The sequence below is a fragment of the Dryobates pubescens genome, chromosome 8, assembly GCF_014839835.1.
Source record: "Dryobates pubescens isolate bDryPub1 chromosome 8, bDryPub1.pri, whole genome shotgun sequence".
Classification (NCBI taxonomy): Eukaryota; Metazoa; Chordata; class Aves; order Piciformes; family Picidae; genus Dryobates; species Dryobates pubescens.
Genome location: NC_071619.1, coordinates 1,352,677 through 1,375,239, shown reverse-complemented (window position 1 = coordinate 1,375,239; position 22,563 = coordinate 1,352,677). Strand labels below are relative to the sequence as shown.

Here is a 22,563-nt window from a genome sequence, read left to right as displayed (position 1 = left end):
AGGTGGCACACAGCATTGCTGGAAATACCTCTACTGCTGTACTTGAAAATTCACATTGATTTTAATGCTGGCTGGAGCCCACTGCCAGAAGTGAAACTCTATCTGGGAAAGGCTTTCAAACACAGCAGCCCAGAGGAGCCTTGCTGCTATTCCCATACTGCACTTAATTACTACACTGCTTGCAAAATCCACCAGCACAGAGCACTCCCTTCCCCCAGCTGTGAGGGCTGTATTAAAACCAGCAAGAAGCCTCCACGTTGTTTGCCTTAGGTAAGCATCAGGCTATAAACTGGCTACCCAGGTGAGCCTCCCTGGCCCTTCAGCCCTCATCATTTACACTGGTTCCTGAGTTTGTTTAGGAGAATGAAGTTAAAGACGGGCCCCTGCTTCAAGCTCTGCAGACCAACAGTCAGCTGTGCAAGAGATGGGTGGGCACGACCTGATCCCTGGAGCTTTCAAAGGTAATACACACCACAGCTGAATCTTACTGACCTCACCTACAGACCCCTTGGGACTTAATTTAAGCAGAACCACACACATAAGAGGGTATTTAGATCGCTTTCAGATCATGATGAGGTGCTGGAGCAGGTACACAAAGCTGGTGGAGGGCTTGGAATATGAGGGCTGGGGGTCAGGAAGGAAGAGACAGCTTCTGCTCACTTGCACCCTGCGACAGGACAAGGGGCAAGGGATGGAAACTGCAGCACAGGAGGTTCCAGCTCAACATGAGGAAGAACTTCTCCACTGTGAGGCTCACAGAGCACTGGAACAGGCTGCCCAGAGGGGCTGTGGAGTCTCCTTCTCTGGAGCCTTTCCAGCCCCATCTGGATGTGTTCCTGTGTGACCTGCACTGGATTCTATGGTCCTGCTCTGGCAGGGAGTTGGACTCAATGATCTTTGGAGGTCCTTTCCAAACCCTAGCATCCTGTGATACATCTTATGAGGAGAGGCTGAGGGAGCTGGGATTGTTTAGGACAAAGAGGAGCAGGCTGAGAGGAGACCTTACTGCTTTCTACAGCTACCTGAAAGAAGGTTTAGTGAAGCTGGGGTGGCCTCTTCTCCCAGTCACTGGTCTCAAGCTGTGGCAGGGGAAGGTTTAAGTTGGACATTAGGAAAAAATGATTTACTGAAAGAGTGGTCAGGCATTGGAACAGGCTGCCCAGGGAGGTGGTGGAGTCACTGTCCCTGGAGGTGCTCAAAAAACAAGTAGATGTGGCATCTTCTCCCAGGAAACCAGAACAAGAGGACACAGTCTCAGGCTGTGCCAGTAAAAGTTTAGGCTGGAGGTGAGGAGAAAGTTCTTCACAAAGAGAGCAGTTTGCTGTTGGAATGTGCTGCCCATGGAGGTGGTGGAGTCACCATCCCTGGAGGTGCTCAAGAGGGGATTGGACATGGCACTTGGTGCCAGGGTCTAGCAGTCATGAGCTGTTGGGTGACAGGTTGGACTTGATGATCACAATATCACCAAGGTTGGAAGAGCCCTCAAAGATCATCAAGTCCAACCTGTCACCACAGACCTCATGACTAGAGGTCAAGGAGTAATGGTTTCAAAGTGAAAAGAGGTAGCTGTAAATTAGATATTAGGAAGAAATTCTTCACTGTGAAGGTGATGAGGCCCTGGAACAGGTTGCCCAGAGAGGTGGTAGATGCCCCATCCCTGGAAAGATACCAGGACAGGTTGGACAGGGCTCTGAGCAAGCTGATCCAGCCAAAGATGGCCCTGTTCACTGCAGAGGGGGTTGGACTAGATGACCTTTAAAGGTCCCTTCCATCCCAAACCAGTCTGTGATTCTCAGCCTAATCTGAAGAAATCTGGAAGACAAATGCAGCCCTTACTATGCAAAAGCTTAACAGCCCCTCTGGGGCCTTCTTTATACTTGAATAAAAACAAAGGAGGTCATGAAATGCTTTTCTTTGCAAGACATTAAGAACTTGCCCCATTCATCCACAGCAATGGCTTATAAACCCTTTCTGCTGATTGCCTGAATTTAGTATGTGAAACTTCACTGAGCCTGCTTGACAAAGTTTGCAATGACTTCACTACTTCTAGCTGTGTTTTGATTCCTGACATGAAAGCACAACCTATTTCTTAAGACTTAACTGGGAAAAGGTGGCTTGAAAGGAGAAAATCTGAGCAGTACTTGCTAGGATTGCATTCTCCACTAATTATTGTTGGCAACTGCTTTAGGTAAACACCAAGTCAAAAACACTTTATGGCTTTCTCTCACTCTTTGAAGTCCATTCGAGGTTTTTGATGTGTGGCCAACACCTTTCTGATATCCCAGTAGGTTGGTTTCACTCTCAGCCCTACTGCCTCTTCTATTACATCCTCCTCCCTTTCTCAAAGTTCAGCAAGGAAAAATTTGCAAGTTTAACTCCTGGAGGTGACACAAAGTGTGAAGTTATTTTGACTTCTGCAGTTGGAAAGTTTCTGTTCACTGCCCCTCGAAGCTGACCGCAAGTTTGTGTCCTGAGATGGATCTAGGCCAAGCTTAGCCTTCAGGGGCTCCTGCCAAAAGCACTCTCTAAGCCATTCATTACTCACTGTTTGATACTCATTGCTTTCAAACACTCCTGAAGCTTGCTACTCTGGATGAGTTAATCTTTTGGCTTGTGGTGCTCCTGGCCCCATACTCAGTTTCTTACAGTAACTAAAGCTACTGCACCTCCAGTTTTGCCACAGCCTTGCCGGCACGGAGCTCTGCTCTTGCTGCTCAGCGTTTAGACCCTTACTCCACTTCCACTCCTTGCATCAAGCAGTAGGTGCATCCCTCTTGCAATCAGGCCCACGCTAGCTGCAGCTCTACAGCCACATGCAGCTGTAATCATGACCCAAACCTGTCAAGCTAAGCATTTTCTGGGGAGAAGCAAGGCTTGCCAAAGCATGCTGCAGACCAGTCCTTTCTTGGCCAGGTTTGTGGCACAGGTTTATACCACAGCCCTAAGGCAGGAGAAGGCTCTCTCACAGTATCTTGGAGGAAAAAAGAAAACCACTGCAACATGAACACCTCAGACATGTGTTAAGCCTAACACAGACAGGAGGTTCTGTGCCTAAACAAAACATACGACGACTTGGTAATGAGTTTATCATCAGGAAGAGAGTAAAGCCAGACACCTCTGATCTCTCAAAAATGAATGTGTGACTGACAGTATTTACATTTGTTGACTCCAGATCCATCAAACAAGGTTTGAAAGGCAGAAGAACCCTCAGCCAAACGTCTGCAAGGGCTACCTGGCTCGGGGAACAGTTTTCCATCGACTCCCCGCAAAATAAAAACCTTAATGACAAAAATAACCTGCTGTAAAAGTACTCAAATGCATATAAAACTTCAACTACATCTGAACAAAACCCCTTTTACTGGAATGTTAAGTATCAGTAAAATATCTCAGGTGCACAGTTAAGCTTTTCAAGAAGAGAAATAGGAGCTTGTGTCATCATCGTAACCAATCCCTGCCTTAAAACTCAGCCACTTCTCAGCCGCTGCTGCGCTGGAGACGCCACCACAGCAACCCAGGAAAGCACTCCCTTTATTCAGGGCTTAAGCCCAAGCAGAATAGATTTAAAGAGAATTTAATGGAAAATAAAAGCAAACTGGGCTCTGGCCCTGCCTCAGAGATAAACTACCCTCCCCAAAAAGGAAAAAACCCCAAGTAACTGCTCCTAGCGTGTGGCACGGGAGGATTTGCTTTAAGAAGATGCCAACAGGCTTTCTTCTCTGCCTGAAGAGAGGAAGGACAAAGGTTCTTGTGCAAGACAGTGATTTTTGGATGCCTCATTAAGTTATAATTTATAGCCAGTTAATTGTCCAAGCCTTTCTTCTCTAGCCATACCCCTAGTCCTGCCCTGCATGACTAAGACCAGAGCTTGTGTGCCACGCAGCTCATGTGGAGAGTTGCTTTTGAAGAACAGTGTAGAGACCCTTCTCCTCCAAGGGCACGTTTGTTCACCTGAGCCAGTATCTCTGGCTCCTGGAGCACAAGTGTTTGAAGTTTTTACTACAATTTCTCCGTTTCTGTGCACTCCCTCCTGCCACCTCTGGAAACACTTCTTTTGTATCACTTGAAAGGGTTGGATTTCACAGAAACATTCAGGTTGGAAAGCACCCTCAGGGTCACCCAGTCCAACCCAGAACCCTGTTCTACAAGGGTCACCTCTAAACCATATCCCCAAGCACCACATCCAAACCACCTTTAAACACCTCCAGGCTTGGTGACTCCACCACCTCCCTGGGCAGCACATTCCAATGCCTGACCATTCTTGCCGTGAAAAACTGTTTCCTTCCATCCAGTCTAAACCTATCACAGCTTGAGGCTGTTCCCTCTTGTTCTACCACTAATTAACTATCAGAAGAGACCAGCATCAGCCTCTCTACAACCTCCTTTCAGGTAGCTGTAGACAGTGATGAGGTCTCCCCTCAGCCTCCAAACATCCCCAAGCTCCTTCAGTTGCTCCTCACAAGATTTATTCTCCAGGCCCCTCACAGCTTCCTTGCCCTGTTCTGCCCTGGCTCCAGCACCTCCACATCTCTCTTGTAGTGAGGTGCCCAAAGCTGGACACAATACTCAAAGTGTGGCCTCCCCAGAGCTGAGTACCAGGGGACAATGGCCTCCCTGCTCCTGCTGGACACAGCATTTCTAATCCAAGCCAGGATGCCATTTGATGGAAGCAGTTCTATGAAGCAAGTGTTTTAAAGAAGCAATAGTGCTAGGAGGAGGCACAGTGCTGCTGATGTCCATTCCAATCCTTAGGACTTTGCCTTTGTGATTAATTGTTGATTAATTACAGTCTTGTACAGCAAAGACACTGCCACTTGACACACAAAACACACACAAGGTTTTATCTCCCAATTCAGTCACATCAATATAGTTTACATGGTAGACACATAAAATGTAGAAAAAGTGATTCTGCAGCCTGCACTCAGCTGCCCTCAGAGGAAGCTGAGCACTGCAGATGCCAACTCTCTGTCTTCACAGAAATATCATCCCTTAAGCCAACTCTCTTGTCTTCATGGAAGTATCAGCCTTTAAGCCAACTCCCTTTCTTTACAGGAATATCATCCTTTTAAGCCTGAAAGTACAGCTGGATTCCTGCTCAGTAAGTTAACTGTCACTTCCTTCTCTTCTCCCCTGTAATCCTGAGACACCAAATTATTTACACAGCACTCACCTACTGAAATTTGAACACAGGAGGCACTTCACACATAAAGCAACCTTGCCACTGTCATCCCATTAAAAGAAGAATCACAAAGCTTGCAAAGAGATATTAATTCTTTGTTCCCATCCCCACACCACTGTTAAATGCAATGCATAGATATGCTGCTAAGCATCAGTAAGAAAAAACCTAAGTAAAAGGGAGAAGTGATGTAAAGACTCTCTATGCAATGGTTTGTCTTGGCAGATGTCAGGCAGATCCTGGGCTGAGCTCTTGGCCCAGCTACACCCCCCCATGCCCCCCTTCATCAAAAGCATCAGCAGCATTGCTGAGCGACAGTGAGGAATAAGCCAGAAGAGCGAGCAGTGGTCTTCAAAGGCCAGCAAGCAGCCCCAGAAATGCTTTTATACTCCAGGGAGCAGAAGGAATGTAAAGAGCAGGAAGCCTGACATGCTCCTGTCCCATCCGGGTCTCATTTCTCTGCACAACCCAAACCAGCTTCCCCCCCCAAACCACAACCTCCCTCTGAAAAGCCAAAGTGAGTTTCAACTGCTGATTGCTGCTGAAACACCGTGCAAGAGGGGGAGCGGGGGGTGGGTGGGAGAGGATTATCTAACCATCTTTATTCACAGCAAGACTGGCCTCGACTTGACAGAGAAATGCAAAGCTCTGTGCTCTGCTTTCCCCCCTCCCAGCGCAGAAATTGATTAGCATTTGACAAAACTATTTCAGGCAGCTGATATCCAAATATTTTTCTTCTCCAAGTGCATTAATCTTTCATTCTTCCTACCCAGCATAAGCTGAAGTGCAAACCAAGCCCAGCTGGGGGGCGAGCCGGGGAAGCAGGCGCAAGGCTGCGCGGCTGAGAGCCGGGGCGAGAGCGAGCGGCGGCGCCTGCGAGAAGTGTGATGGCTCAAAGGGGTTTTGCAGCAAACTGTTACTGACCCAGCTCTGCTGAGCTGGGCCAAGCTGGGTTGGATCAACAGCGATCTGGAGGGTGAGCCTGCAGGGGGGCTGTGCTCTGCACTGCCCTCATCCAGAGCCGGGCGTGCTGGGTGCCGAGTCAGTGGCGCCTCTGCCCGCAGCCCCTGTCTCATGCCCCTCACAATCAAGACACTGCTGCACTGGCAGATGCAAGCAAGCCAACTTGGTGGCTTCAAAGCAGGTGTTTTTTCCAAAGAAGTGAAGAAATAAAAAGAAGCCACAAATATATTGACTTTCTTTTTTTTTCTAAAGAGGACAAAAGGAAAAGTGCCAATTGTTTAGTATTTCTTTTAGACAAATCTGACCTAATGCAGGAATTATTCTGTACAGTTTCTGTACAGCTTCTGTACAGCAGGGGATTCACAATCAGTAAGAAACCTCACTGAGGTCTGGTACTCCTAATTCATCCAAGAGACACGGCACTTCTGCTAGACTGGGGTGCACCGAGAGGAGTGTGCCCAGCAGATCCAGGGAGGGTCTCCTCCCCCTCTGCTCTGCCCTGCTGAGACCTCACCTGGAATATTGCATCCAGTTCTGGGCTGCCCAGCTCTGGAGGGACAGGAACCTGCTGGACAGAGTCCAACAGAGGGCTACCAGGATGACTGAGGGACTGGAGCCTGGTGAGCAGAGGCTGTGAGCCCTGGGGCTCTTCAGTTTGGAGAAGACTGAGAGGGGATTTAATAAGGGCTGGGGGTCAGGAGGGAGGGGACAGGCTCTGCTCACTTGCTCCCTGGGATAGGAACAAGGGGCAATGGATAGAAACTCCAGCACAGGAGGTTCCACCTCAACATGAGCAGGAACTTCTTCACTGTGAGGGTCCCAGAGCCCTGGAGCAGGCTGCCCAGAGAGGTTGTGGAGTCTCCTTCTCTGGAGCCTTTCCAGCCCTGTCTGGATGTGTTCCTGTGTGACTGTGCTGGATTCTCTGGTCCTGCTCTGGCAGGGGGTTTTGGACTTGATCTCCAGAGGTCCCTTCCAACCCCTAACACCCTATGAGCCTATGAACGTCAGCAGTGGCTCCTCCTATCCACGTAGGACAAACCACAGCAGCTTTGCTTGCAAACACAAGTGTGAAAATTAGAGACCAAGCATTGAAAACCTCCAGTAACAAGGACACTACTCCCTGCAGAACATCACTCTAAGGAGCTTACTGAGCTGCCCTTGTCAGAGCTTAACACAGAGAGAGCGAGAGAGGTTCACCCCTGAGAGGGATGGTGGAGGTGTTCCTGCTCTGCTTCAGCCTGGAGAAGCAGGAGCAGAAGCAGCAGGTTTTGGCAGTCTCATCCCTCTGCCCTGCTCTGCTCCTGCCCAGAGGGGTTGTGGAGTCTCCTTCTCTGGAGCCTTTCCAGCCCTGTCTGGATGTGTTCCTGTGAGACCTGTGCTGGATTCTATGGCCCTGCTCTGGCAGGGGGTTTTGGACTTGATGATCTTAGGAGGTCCCTTCCAACCCCTGACATCCTGTGTCATCCTGTGTGTGACTGACATGATGCTGTTTCTGATCACAAGTTTCAGTTTACTTAAATGCAACTTAACCCCCCCTGGAACAAACCAAACCAAACCACCACCAAACAAATGTGGCCACATCTTTACCTGGTGCTTCTGCATCCATGGATTTGTCTCCACAGCAGGGTAAAATAGTGAAAGAAGATCTAAAATACTTAACAGTAAGTGAAACCTGCACTTCTCTTTGAAGGGAACTCTGATGTAAAAAGCTCAGGTTACAAATTAGTTTCCATTTTGCTTAAAAAACTGGAAGCTCAAAAAAAGCTATTTTTACCCCTAATAAATTAAATCCACAGAAATAAAAACAAACCCAACCCCAAAATCTTAGCCCTTGGCCACTGCTCTATTTTCAGACTGATGGTCCAAAGAGTATGGTTGGGCTTTTGCTTTTGTTTCAAGCCGTTCCCAGGTCTTAATTATCAGTTTCAAAGCTGTTCTGCTGAGCACTGATAGTGAGAGATGAACACAGCTTTCACCTTCCCCAAATCAAAGAGAGAGAAAAACCATAACAGCTTTAAACTTACATTGACAAGGAGTTCCAGAAGTTTCAGAGTAGGTGTAAAAAATGATCCAGAGCAGCACCCATCCCTCGCTGGCTGCACTATGGTGCTGTTCATTTATTTGAGGAACGGCTGCAGCCTTGCCCAATACCTTTTTTTTTCCTTAAGGAAAAGCTCCATCTGGTTTACATGACCTTGTCACAGCTAATGATCAATGATTTTTAAACAAAGAAACTTGAAAAGGAAGAAACAAATCAGCTTTCCAAATTTTATGACTGAAATATATGAGAGACTAATTACTGGAAAGAGAAAATGTTTCCACCTCAGTCAGAAGTCTAACGCATCTGACCTCTGAATCCGAGCTCCTTCCTTGCTCAATTTAAAAGGCTCTTTCTTTTCACTCCCCAGCAAAGCACAGGAACTCATCCTCAGACACAAAATGGTCAGTGGCAAAATAAACAATACCCAGTAATAGCAGTATTCATGCAAAATAGGTGTCCAGAGAGGGGCCACAAAGAGGAGCAGAGGGCTGGAGCTGCTCTCCTATGAGGACAGACTGAGAGAGTTGGGGCTGTTCAGTCTGGAGAGGAGAAGGCTCTGAGGAGACCTCATTGTGGCCTTCCAGTATCTGCAGGGGGCTACAAGAAAGCTGGGGAGGGACTTTTGAGGGTGTCAGGGAGTGATAGGACTGGGGGAGATGGAACAAAACTAGAAATGGGTAGATTGAGATTGGATGTTGGGAAGAAGCTCTTCCCCATGAGGGTGGTGAGAGCCTGGCACAGGTTGCCCAGGGAGATGGTAGAAGCCTCATGCCTGGAGGTGTTTGAGGCCAGGCTGGATGTGGCTCTGAGCAACCTGATGCAGTGTGAGGGGTCTCTGGCCATGGCAGTGGGGTTGGAACTGGCTGATCCTTGAGGTCCCTTTCCAAGGCTGACAATTCTGTGAAACCAGTGGCTCTTCTCTCATATTGCTTCTTCCACACTAGATTGATACATTAAAAACTATGCCAGAGCAGTATGCCTTGGGCCATAAAACCACTCACTTGAACCAAAATAAGAGTGCAGCTAAAACGAATCATTAGCAACAACAACAACAACAACGATTTCAATGAAAAGAGTTCTAATTAAAGCCAGAGAGCACAACTCACAAAGGAAGTACAGTAAAATGCTCAGGATGTTCTCAGCCAACCCTCTGCAGTTAATGCAAGAAGAATAAGAAACAGGAAGTTTTGAAACCATTGTTCAGGTAGGGAATGTTTCTACAGGGGGAAATGCACCTTACCAAAACATCGTCACTGAGCCTCAAAACGAGGCAGGTGAGTTACAGTTCTACCAGCACTAACTTAGAGGCAGCCTCATAATGGGTAAAGGCAGGAAACTGCAACAAGGGTAAATCCTAAAGACATCTCCTGAACAGAGCTTTTGGGCTTTGTGCCTGGAATCATACAACTGGTTTATGCTTTGCAATTCAATCTGGAGGAGCCAGCACACTAATCACTTGACAAAACGCATTCAGAGCGCGCTCAGCCTGCTGTGCCACACGGAAACAATAACTCATTGTGTTTTGACTCTTATTATTCCAGTAGTAAACATGAACAGGGGCCAATGGAAAACATTTCCTGTGAATACAGAGCTTCAGAGCAGCTCTCCCTCTCAGCTGTAAGTCACAGCGACCTGCCAAGGCTTCTGGCTTACCTGCAAATGCAATCCTTGCAGTGCGTTGCCTAACACTAAAATCCAAGCATGTCCTGCTGTCTGGAGACCTTTGAAAGAGATGGACAGAAACCCCCAAGTATCGAGTTCCCTCTGTGTTTATGAGCAGCTTTCATAGAATCCAGTGTTCCTAACCTATCTCAATTTATTAGCCTGAAATATGATGACTGAGAAATGGCTACACCCAAGGGCTAGATTTCAATGATCCTGGTTATTACTCCAAGGAATAGATTGAATTCAATGATCCTGGTTATTTCTCCAAGGACCAGATTTCAATGATCCTGGTTATTTCTACAAGGACTTGCTTCTGAGGGATGCACTATAGAAAAGAGCCAAACCCCACCACCTAGTAGGACCTGGGAAAATATTCGTTACATGAGACTGAACAAATTCCCATCTGAAAACGCTATCCAGTGCCTCCAGAGTCAAGGCAACAAACCAAACAAAAAGGAATATAATCTAGTAGGTGGCAAGCTGACAAAGATAACTACTGAACTTTTAGATGCTCTTCCAGAAGATAAAATGAGCTACTCAATCCCTTTGAAGCTGTGTATCTGATGCTATTCTAGATGACTTCAGATAGCAGAAATGAGAATGTGAATTGCCACTCAAGAACATTAACTGCACACCCACGAGGCCTTGGTCTTTGTTTTGTTGTTGTTTGGGCTTTTTTAAGCTGTTTTCTTGGTTTACCCTTTTCTGTCCTCCAGTCAGCTTCCAATTATGCCTTCCATTTGAATGCAGCATGCATACAAGGACCAGAAGCAGAACTGCAAGAGGTACAAGTTTGGTTTTAAATGCATTAACACTGGTTCTGAGCATGACTCTGCAGATGCTTTTCTCTTCTATGTTCCTCAGGACCTTTGTTCACTGAGTGTTTCCTGCTCCTCCAAGTACTCAAGCTACTCAGAACAACACTTCAGCATTTTGAGCTATTGCTTGGTAGAGGCAGAAAGGAAAAATCATGGTCAAAAAATCCAGGGAGCACTTGGAAAGCACCTCCTGAATTCACTCACTGCCAGGGAATTAAAACTGCACAAGTGTCTTTCCAGAGAGTTTAGCAAGGTGTCCCTCATCTCAAGAGCATCATCATCAAAAGTGCCTCACATACTGTTGGGAGAGCCACAGCAAGCATGTCATTAAATCTGTGAATGAAAGGCTGAGAATGCTAAATTGGGGGTGCAGCTTAAAGTAAAAGATGAGGGGTGGGAAGTCTCTCCCACACAAACACTTCCTGTTAGAGACAAATGAAATACTTCATTCATTTCTCAGGGAAAACACAAACAAATCTTTTTCTCAGATTAACCACCAAATGCTTACCTCAATTACTATCTCTAGCAGAACTTTAGAACTACTAACTGCACTGACAGCTCCAACAGAACAGCTTAGTCCCCCTGCTTCCTGAGCAGAGACACTACATCAAGTGCATTTGCATCTCACAGGATCACAGGATGTTAGGGGTTGGAAGAGACCTCCAAAGATCTTCAAGTCCAAAACCCCTGCCAGAGCAGGACCATAGAATCCAGCACAGGTCACACAGGAACACATCCAGATGGGGCTGGAAAGTCTCCAGAGAAGGAGACTCCACAACCTCTCTGGGCAGCCTGCTCCAGGGAGCCTCACAGTGAAGGAGTTCCTCCTTGTGTTGAAGTGGAACCTCCTGTGCTGGAGTTTCCATCCGTTGCCCCTTGTCCTATCCCAGGGTGCAAGTGACCAGAGCCTGTCCCCTGCCTCTTGACCCTCAGCCCTCAAATATTTACCTACATTGACTGAATCCCCTCTCAGCCTTCTCTTCTCAACTGGTAGCTAAAATACCTTGCAATTCACTAAGATTTACCCAAGGCAGATGCTCCACTCCAGAAACCCAGTAATTTTCTAACCACAAAGTGACACTAAGGAGTCCAAGTTTTGTCACAAGAACAGTGCCTCAGACTGACCCTCCTGCCTGTGTACCAGCAAATCATGACTGGCCTTCCCACCCTCTCACTCTCTGCAACCTCCAGTGGCTGCAAAGCTCACATTTATGACATGCAAAACTGTTTCAGACTTCATTTTTCAAGTGACATTCATTTTACCAGGCCTAACAATGGAGGGATAGTGTTGGTGTCTCATTTCATGCATTTTAGAGTCATTCTGCACTGCACAAACGAAGTGAAAACACACTTTGTACTTTGGAGAGGCCAGCATTACCCTCTGGATTCTAACCTTGCTTGCAGGGAATTCAATATAAATCCTTCTTGTGTCAGAGAGATAAATATTCATCAAAATAAAAGGAACTTTTGCAATTGTGCTTTTCTCTTTTTCAGAGCCCCACTCCATTCAATCAATCCATTTGATCACATCTCTGCACGAATACAATGATGTTGGCAGCGCTCTTCCTTCTGCCGAAGCAAAACCCCCATCTCATCCCCCTGAGACTGAGCCCAAGCCAGCTGGGAGTGAACAGGAACTAAAGAGGGCTTTGACAAGAAGGCTGCTCAGGAGGCTGTTCTACTTTCAACCAGACTCCCAGGCCCCCTAAAGGGGCTACAAGAAGGATGGAGAGAGACTTTATGAAGTGACAGGACAAGGGGCAATGGCTTCAAAGTAGAGAAGAGCAGATTTAGACTGGATCATCTCTATCACACTTCTACATTTATTCTTCAGACTATTTGAACTGTGAGAAACAAGTTCTGCACCATGAGGGTGGTGGAACACTGGACCAGGTTGCCCAGGAAGGTGGTTGGGGCCCCATCCCTAGAGATACTCAAGATAAGGCTCAACAGGGCTCTGAGCAGCCTGATCTAGTGGAGGATGTCCCTGCAGACTGCACAGGGGGTCGGACTAGATGACCTTTGGAGGTCCCTTTCAACCCAGACCACCCCATGATTCATCACAGGTTTTATTGTAATGATACTTCAAGGCAACAGCAAAATGCAGCCCTGAGCCTACAGTGACAATAAAACCAATGGAACAAAAGCAAGTTTGAAAGCCACAAGTGACTGTGCTACTGTTGAGCCAGTCACAGCTCCAAAAAGCCTGATGGAAACAGGGGGACTAAGCTGAAAGAGAGTTGAACACTCTTTGTTACAAGAGCTGAAGTGCAGAGAAGTGAAAATGGCAGAAAGCACCAGGAGGGTCTTTCAAACAGAAGGGCAAAGCAAAGTGCTGGTTAAGACTGGCATGTGAGGAGGGGAAACCCCAACCCCAAGAGTCAAGCCGAGAATTCCACACCCAAGCGTTTCTATGAAGCAGGCAAAACTGAAGCAATTGGCAGTAGCTCATCAGCTAACTAAATCAGATCACTGCAATCAATTTCCTGGCTAAATTAATTAAAACATGGAATTAAATTAAGTTCCACGTGAAAAGTTGGGCTGATGTCAGTGGGGCAGAGAGCAAACGCGCTCTGAGGCACCCAGGAGCGTTACCCAAGGTCTGACCTTGGAGCAAGTTGCCGCAGCGGCTGGTGGCGTGTGGCTGAGCGGGGACTCAGCACATGCCTGCGGTGTCACTTCCACAGCTGCTCTGGATCTGTGCCTCACTACAGGCTTTTAACTTTTATCACATCTTGAAACTAGTCCCACATGCTAGTTACCCTCAGCATGAAAGAAATCTGCACGATCGCTCCCCTCATCCCACATCATTTCACTTTTAGTTTCTGTCCTCGTGTTCCTAACGCCTCCCGAGGATGGGAAAGGATTCCTACAGGATTTGGCAGTCCTTGCCCTTCCCCACATTCCCCTGAATCTTCACCAAGTAGTGAGTTCACTTCTGGGGCAGCCACATCAGAAAAAGAGCGAGCGTTTCTGCCAGAGGATCAAGCGTTACGGCGTTCAACCGGAGGAGGAGTGCCCCGAGCACACACCCACCCAGGATTCAGCTCTTCAGGGTGAGGAGCGTGCTGGATGTCTGTGTTTCTCATTTTAAGTCCTCAAAGACACATGTGCTCTCAAAATGCATCTGCTCATTACACAAGCTCTGTGATGTGATTTTGCAGCCCAAATGAACTCTTCTCTTCTCGCTCTTTTTGCAGTGTCATGAACACCAGAAGCCAGCCAGTGGTCCTTCCTGGGGAGCACTGATCTGCTCTGCTATCTGCATGTCAGAAGTGGATATATTCAGAGTGTCCATAGATGCAAACTTTTCAATCACAAAGATTTAGGCAAGTTTCAGATTTGCTGGAACAACACAAAGGGAGTTCATCTCACAGCCATACTGCAAATGGTATTTGGAAGACCTCTTTCTTTGCACCTGACTGTTTTGGGGACTCCCTTGCAAAACTGATGGCTCCTGTGATTTCAGACTCACAAGCCAGCTCATGCAGTGCCAGTTGTTTAGGACCCACAACATACCACCTCTTGGTTACAGAAGCACCAGGATATTTGATCTGTATTTGTGGATGAGAGGCTAAAAGCCCAAGCCAGTCACTTCAATTTAATCCAAAGACAGTGAAGGGGATAATTCCCCTGGCTACACCTTCTTGGTCTCCACTGTCCAAGTATCTTGTGAGCTGAAGGACAACACTGGGTTTAGAAATACACATTCTGAGTGTTTATAAACTTGATTAGAAACAGATCCAAGCTTGTCAGCTGTGTCTCTTCCAGAGGGGCTGCTAGAATGAAACGATGTGTCTGCCTTTTTCTTGGCTATACAATTGCAACGGTCCTACCTATAGCTCTGATAAGATAGTGGAAAGTTAGATCATGAAGTAAATTCTTCCATAGAACTATCAGAATTTATTCAAACTGTTTCCTAACTCTCCCCACACTCTGTCTTTCAGATGTTCTAACCAGCAGTTGGCTTAGAGCAGACCAACTTCTCCCTAATCAGTTGATTGGACAGTTCTAAACAATTGGTTTAATGTTTTCCATCTGTCACAGCTTTGAGACTACATTTTCATCATCTCAAGAAGTTCAGTGCATTTCTCTCTAACAAAACACATGAATTCACACCACACTTATAAGCATGAATGGATCCTGCCTTTTGCCTTTATCCATCTGCCCACAGTCAGAGGGGCAACACTACACACACACACCACTCTGCCAGGGATCTAAACTGGTGGCTGTTACCAGATGGCAACCACAGACACTTCATGGATGCAAATCCATGATCATGGCTTTTCCATTGAGAGAAGGAGGAGGAATTAAGACCAGCAGCATGCTAATACACTGCATCTCTTATGCAGCAGCATCCTGGCCTGGCTCAGGAGCCTACATCTGCCTTTCCTGGATGTGCTTTCTCAACCCTGTGGAAAGCACTTTCATTTTAATGAATGTATTCCATTCGATTCCATTTTGATGTCACTCTATTGTTAGATATACAGGAAGCTGAACAGATGTGTATTAGCTTGGCCAATTTATCAACTCCAGCAAACAACCAGTCAAGAAAGAAAAAAAAAGGCATTAAAGTCCTTTTTGATCTACACTACACAAAGTTTGTGCTCAAAGCAGCAGACACAGGAAGGTGTGGAACAGCTTCCACCCCCGAAATTGCCATGGGCCATGCCTAGCAATTTGGATCAAGCCCAGCTTCTTCACTGGAGTAAAAGAGCTCTGCTCACCCTGGCTGGCACAAGGTACACCTCACATGGTGTGACACAGCAAGGAGCCTGCAGGACTATGAAGGCTTTGAAGCCACCACTTTAGATTGGGAATGTATCTGCCCTTATCTGAAGCTGCTTCTTACAGGCATTGACAGTCCAATGCTGATGGGAAGAAAGACTTGAAGCTTCCTACTGATTTAATTATTGTCCCCAAAGTAGACTTTGGTAAAGATTTTATTTGAAGGAGATATTTCTTCCACAGGCTTCTCTCAGAAGCTACAAAATGAAAATCTCAGCAGATAATGGGGGGGGGCAGAAAGACATATTAGAGATGTTATTGGGTTAGACTGAGAAAAAAAGGTAAGTGGAGGGACAAAAGTATTGCCAGGACAGCGAGTAAGTGATTTATGATTCTCTTCACAACTCATTTGTTCCATAGGCAAGGCTGTCAGTGAAAGCCCCAAGGAAGTACAGCCCCAAGGACCAGGTTTGAGCAGAGCAAGTTAAGTGCAGTGAGAGATGATCACGCTCCAGAATGTTTAAGCAGCTGCTACCATGTGACTGGCTCTTGCTCATCAGTTTGTGGTCATGTTCAAGGCACTGACAGAGAGCACAATCTTTTAATGAACTTCTTTCTCCTGGAGCGTAACTCCATCTGTCCTTACAGCTAATGGTTTGCTAAATGGAGTTCAGCACTACCTCAGCTCTCATAAGGCATCAATATCCCAGGCCTTGCTGGCCTGCCCTGCCTCACTAACTGCTGCTTTATTTGTAAGTAAACGAGTGGCCACTGGTTAATCAGGAAGATGTCAGAGTGCTAATAAAGCGCTCTCATTTAGAGGATGCTGCCAGGGCTTCTCCATTTCTCAAGCTGAGCAGAGAGCTAAAGTAAAAAATCTCTTCTGGAGGCATGAGGAATCCAGGCAAAAGTGGTGATTTATAACAGCAAGACCACTTGACAAACATGACCTCTCACCCATGAAGCTGCCCGAGTGCTGCGATGCAATCCTTTGTCCGCTGATGTTTTTCAGAGCTATGAGGAACGGCACACGAAGAGCCTACCAGCAGCTTATTTAAGTATCAGATTGGAGCATTTGCTGGCACAGAAGAGCTCAGAGCTCTCTCTGGGTGACTTAAGTGTTTTGAGGTTAAGTGAGGCTGAATCACATCACCCTGGCCAGAAGAACTGAAGAGCTGGGCCTCATTTCACCCAGCAGGCACCCACGATGTGCCATCCTTAACAATAAAATGCTATCGTGGTTCTTAGGAATGCTTCTTTGAGCTTATTAAACTTTAGACACTTTGTTTTCAGACTTATCTCTCTGGTATAAAGAGTTAAGAACTTTGTTTGCTTTGTCCTCTCCACTCTCCAAGAGGAGAAGAGGATGGAAAACAATACATTTAAAAACCATCTGAAAATGCTCAGGCTCAGGACAAGCACATAATGCAAACCAGGCAAAACCCCTCTGCAAATATCAATCAATATTTTCTCATACTCTGGAGACATTTTGCTACTTTTTGTGAGCATCTCTCCTCCTTTCCCTCTCCTCTTTTCCTCCTTTCCTTCCTTCCCTCCTTTTCCAGGAACAAATAAGTAAAGGTGATTACAGGAAGGTGCAACACAAGGTGTATGAACACTGAGAAACCCTTCCCCATGCTGCAGAGACTTGCAGGCAGGTGACCTGTTCTCTACCACATTCTCACAACGTGCAGCTGGTAAATTTAATGGGTAAGGGTTTTTGTTTGGCTGGTTTGGGGGTGTTTCTTGAGTGTGTTTTGGTGGTGGTGGTGGTCTGGCTTTGCTGGTTATTTTTTTGTTTCTTTTTAAAGGGAGGGAAAAGAAGTTCAAAAGTTGCTAGCCATGATAAACAAACTAGCATGAGGTAATGTTTCAGAACATTAAGGACAGTATTAAGAGATGACCATCTCCAGTGAGTGTTTTACAGCCCCAGGGCAGCAATACAACTCACACTATTTCTCCCAGTTGTTTACTGGAACTGGTTATCACCCTCAGTTTCTCAGCTGGAAGTCTCACCCCCGATAAATCATGACCTACTTAGCTGACATAATTATGGGCAGCATTACAGAGAGCTGGTTCAAGAGGAATAAAGCACACCATCGTTCCTATTCCTCGCTCTTAAATTCACCATAACTTCATTAAACTCCTATTACTGACTATTGCAGGGAGCAAAGGAGCAAGAGAGGAAACTGATTCTACTGTTGAGAAACAGCTTCCTTAGAGCTAGCAGCTCCTTAAGCCTCAAATGACCACAGGCTCACAGCAGGTCCAGTGCATTTCAAATTGTAGCTATGTTTTAATTTCCTTAAGCCACAGGACCTAAGCTGCAGTTCCAGCAGTGTCTGGAGCGGGACACTCCATGCTGATAGTGATGCAGAGTTTCACATCCTGCTGTTTCTGAATGTGTGGCATGCCACAGAAGTTTCCCAGGATGGAGAAGATGATGTCCCTTGGCTTGTAGAGAGCTAACACCTTCAAAGGCAGGAGTTCAGTTGCCATTTTTGTGCTCAAATGAATGCACTCTTTTCTTTCTGAACACAACTGGCCTCCAAACCATTTCCCTTCTTCCTACCTCTGTAATGTTCTCCCAATTTCCTCTCATCAGAGGATGATTCTAGTTGACTAAGGCATGATGTGCTGTTTAAATCCCTCACACATGGGGCTTTTCCCGTGGTGATAAATAAGAACATCCAAGCACACTTCCCAGTCTGTTTCCCACCACATCACACACAGCTACCTATCCCTGAAGAACATTCTCTGTTTGCACAGAACACTTAGGGTGTGATTATGCTGCTGAAACATTTAAAGCATTATCTGCATCTAGAAATATTTTTGAGCCTCATAATCATAGTTCTTAATTATTACCTCAGTGTCCCAGCTAAGCAAACCACAGTGTAAAAGCTAACATGCAAAAGGTGAGGAAAAGCAAGGAACTCAAGCAGCTGTTCCAGAAGTTCACAATTCTTCTTAAGCAGTCATCTCTCTTCAAATTTCTTTCACTTACCTACATCCTGCCCTGCCAACAGTTAACAATTAACCAGCTAGTGAATGAAATGGTATTAAATCACTGCCAGGGAAAGCAAAAAGGAAGCAGCTGTTGAAGACCACTGAAGCTCAGATGATGGCTACAAACAGACCATGGTTTTACATACTCCTGAGCTTAATCTCTGAATAATACCAGCACTGGTATGCAGTGGGGCAAGCAGTGCTCAAGATGATACTCAGCAATTCACAGTTAATAAAGTTAATCAGCTTTTTGTTTCCCACCCAGGCACATCAAGTCTCCTCTAGCACAGCTCCCCTGGGGTATGGAATCCATCCAGCGAGTCAACAGCTAAAAGCAAGTCCATGCATTCCCCCCCCTTTGATTAAGAGTTTTACAGTATCACTAATGAGTTATGTTCTGGTCAGTGTACTCTTGACCATTCTAGGTACCCACTTGACAGAATGTAAAACTCCTCTTCCCAGCCACTTCAAGGTGTTTCTGCTGCTCACTGCCTTCTGCAAAGCCACTAACAGATGGAGAAACTACATCTGCCAGCAAATCTGCCTGGGATGCCTTGAAGCTTCTCCACCCCCTTCAACTTCCCTGTATTGATTTTAATTTCCTTCATACATTCATCTGACAGGAATGGAAGAGAGGAACAATGATTTGATTGGTTTTATTTGTGCAGAGAGCAACAAATGCAACTATCTGAAAGGCAGGGATGTGTGTTCATTTTGAACTACATGCAGCCTGTCAAACACAAGGTACTTCCAATTTGTACTGCTTATGTCAAAAGACATAAGAATTGTTAGGGTTGGAAGGGACCTCAAGGATCATTTACTCCCAACCCCCCTGCCATGGGCAGGGACACCTCACACTACAGCAGGTTGCTCTCAGCCACATCTAGCCTGGCCTTAAAAAACCTCCAGGCATGAGGCTTCCACCACCTCTCTGGGCAACCTGGGCCAGTCTCTCACCAGCCTCATGGGGAAGAACTTCTTCCTAAGATCCAATCTGAATCTCCCCATTTCCAGTTTTGCTCCATTCCCCCCAGTCTTATCATTCCCTGACACCCTCAAAAGACCTTCCCCAGCTTTCCTGTAGTCCCCTTTCAGATAAAACTCTGTTTGCTGGAGAAGGGGAGAATTCTATGCTTTTAATCCTTCACAGGTAAGCTTTCCATAATGCTTCATCAGCAGATGGTACCAAAGCATGCCAAAGCCAAGAGAGACAAGGAAGGGGTCCCTCATCACTTGGAAGCTTACCTGCTTTCACATCCTGGTTGAACCGACAGTACTTTGAGCGCTCGAGCAGGGGGAGGCATTGCTCAATCGGTGTCCAGATGTAGGTCTCTGGGCACAGCAAGTCAGAAGGCCTGTACTGACCCTAGGAAGGAGAAAAGGGAACAACTGAAAAAGAGAGCAGTGGTACCAGTTGCACAGGAACACTCTGGCTCCAACTTTCCAGACTTCCCTACGAACAAGGAACAGTTTAAATGCAATCCATGCCAAACGAGTCAGAAGCAGCTTCACTGCAAGTACCTAAACCTTCAGTGATTTCAGCACCATCTCAGGAATACAAACTCAACCTTGACACTTGCAGAAAATGTGAAATGAACAGAACACATTTTTATGGCATTCTAGATGAACCAGAATGGTTTTGGCTTTGCTTACTGAGACTCTGTGTAAGTTATCCCCCACAGTTCTGCTGAGCTGGTGCCAACACTTAAACCTCAGCACCTCTAAAAGCAGCTTGACCAAGTGTTGGCAATTCGAGCCAATGATGGAGACCAAAAAACCCTCCCCCAACATCTAATAAGAGAAAAAACACCTAAGAGCAAGCAGGATGGTGTTTTTATTGCATTAATGATGAAGCCTTTTGATCATTACTACTGAAACAGTCACATTTCCTTTGTTAACTCGCAGAACTCCTGCTGGAATAGCTTACAGGTAACAGTCAGTGAAATTCTACCATTTCTTGGTGATTTATTAAAAATACATTCCTTGCAGACATTCCCAGAAGCTAAACAGTCATCAGTATTTTCCCCTTCAGCTACACACACACACAGAATCACCAGCTCAGCAACAATAACCTCCTCTAATCAGATCTTCATTTGATTTAAAATGAGATTATTCCTCGGCCTCTAACTTCAGTCACAAACACATCTTTGAACCATTCTTCATTTCATCCCCAGCCTGTCAACGTTCAGAGCCATATGGTGGCAATATCAGATTAGTTTTTGAACTGAAAAATATCATTTCATGTATCAGCTTGAAAAAACAGACACAGAGCAAACAGGATTAAAGAGTTTAAGGATCTCGGTTACACAGATCTTGAGGCGACGCTAAAAGCCTGGGCGGTAGGAGAAGTCCCACTGCAGTTGATGCAGTGCAAGAGTTCCTCAGATCAATGACTTTAAATATGGAATGAAGATAATCAGCTTGATAGCAAGTTGGTTTTTTTAGAGTCATAGAATGGTCTGGGTTGAAAGGGACCTTTAAAGGCCGTCTCATACAACCCCCTGCAGTCAAGGGCATCCCCATCCCTGGAGATGTTCAGGGTGAGGCTTGACAGAGCTCTGGGCAGCCTGATCTAGTTGAGGATGTCCCTGCTGAGTGCAGAGGGGGTTGGACTGGATGAGCTGTGGAGCTCCCTTCCAAGTCAAAGCATTCTCTGATTCCTGCAATTCCATGGAGGAGCTCAAATCAAAAGGCCTTAGAAAATCCTCTAAAGCCAGAGAATGGAAATGACATTATTAAATAAACCACTTGGCAATGTTATGCTATCTAAACAGAAGCAGTTGAAAGGAATGTGAAGGTAGTGCTTCAAGAACACTTTCAGTCACCATGACTCAAATGGTTTCAGAGAAAGAGGAATACAATATGCCTCTGCAGTCACACTGAGAAAGAAATCACCACAAATTTGGAACCCAAGTACCTGCTGGTTTAAAGACATTTTCTCCACTGGCCAAGATGACAGAAATAGCCAAGTAACTACCTCTCAGAGCTGCTGCTTAAGCACTCAAAGCATGAGGGGGGAATTCAGGTTGTCCTAGTGGTATGGAGGTTCTCATGGCTGTAAGTAAAGGTTGCTCAGCCACTTCCAGTACTCCTAGAAGGTACTGTCCCTACACCCTGAAATACATCACTCTTATGAATCCCACACATGAGGAATCACACCAAAGGCCTATTGTAAATTTCCCAGTTAATCCTACCATGTCACACCATGTCTGTGCCAAATCCCCTGCACTGCAGCATCCCCAGTTTGGCTGGAACAACAGAGCCTCTGTAACACTGAGCAAACAGGAATGGGGAAAACTATTACCCAGTCATCACTGTACATGCAAGTTACTTATTTTGGGCAAATACCCTTCTTTGTAGGAAAAAGGAAGAAAAAGTGCTGAGGTGACTTCTGTTAGGTGTTCCCCCAATAAACTCCCCTGCAGATAGGTGAGGCTGAGGTGATACCACAGCACTGCCCAGTGACACACACTGTCATGAGAGGTAGAAATGAAACAAGCCATTGATGCTCCTCAGCAGCCTCCCTTTCTAAAACTGTTCCCAAACACACTGGAAGATTTTTCTCCTCTAAAGGGATTTCATTTACACCAATGGTTCGACCCACATCCCATGACTCACTCTGTGGAGGAAGAGGGAACACAGGCACATAAGGAGGCAAGCTGGGTCCCAAGGAACACCTTTGGTGCTGTGCCTATATTGACAGCATCAGGAAGGGAATCCCACAGAATTTGCTAAACTCAAATGCAGTCATTCCTAAGGGCTTTTGCCTCTCCCCCCTCCCCTAAGCACTTCATCTCCATTTACTTACAAATGTTAAAAACATCAATAGAAAACCAAACAACTATGAATCCATCTCACTTTGGGTTTTTCCCCCCTTTTCCCCATCCCCTCTCCCTTTATTCCTGGACTAGGAAAAAAATCTGAACACGAGTTGGGGCTGTTCAGTCTGGAGAAGAGAAGGCTCTGAGGAGACCTGATTGTGGCCCTCCAGGATCTACAGGGGGCTACAAGAAAGCTAGGGAGGGACTTTTGAGGGTGTCAAGGAGTGACAGGACTTGGGGGGAATGAATCCAAGCTAGAAATGGGGAGATTCAGATTGGATGGGAGGTGGGTTGCAACTGGATGATCCTTGAGGTCCCTTCCACCCCTGACATTTCTGTGATTCTACG

At 46.1% G+C, this 22,563-nt stretch overlaps 1 protein-coding gene across 2 annotated transcripts in view; it reads right to left on the bottom strand.

Moving 5' to 3' along the window:
- ATE1 (arginyltransferase 1) overlaps positions 1-22,563 on the bottom strand; it is an 85,197-nt gene that overhangs the window by 2,155 nt on the left and 60,479 nt on the right. For both annotated transcript variants that reach the window (XM_054163506.1, XM_054163507.1), the window contains exon 11: positions 19,640-19,760. In XM_054163506.1, the coding sequence (XP_054019481.1) occupies positions 19,640-19,760 (121 nt within the window). The remainder of the gene's footprint in view (positions 1-19,639; positions 19,761-22,563) is intronic.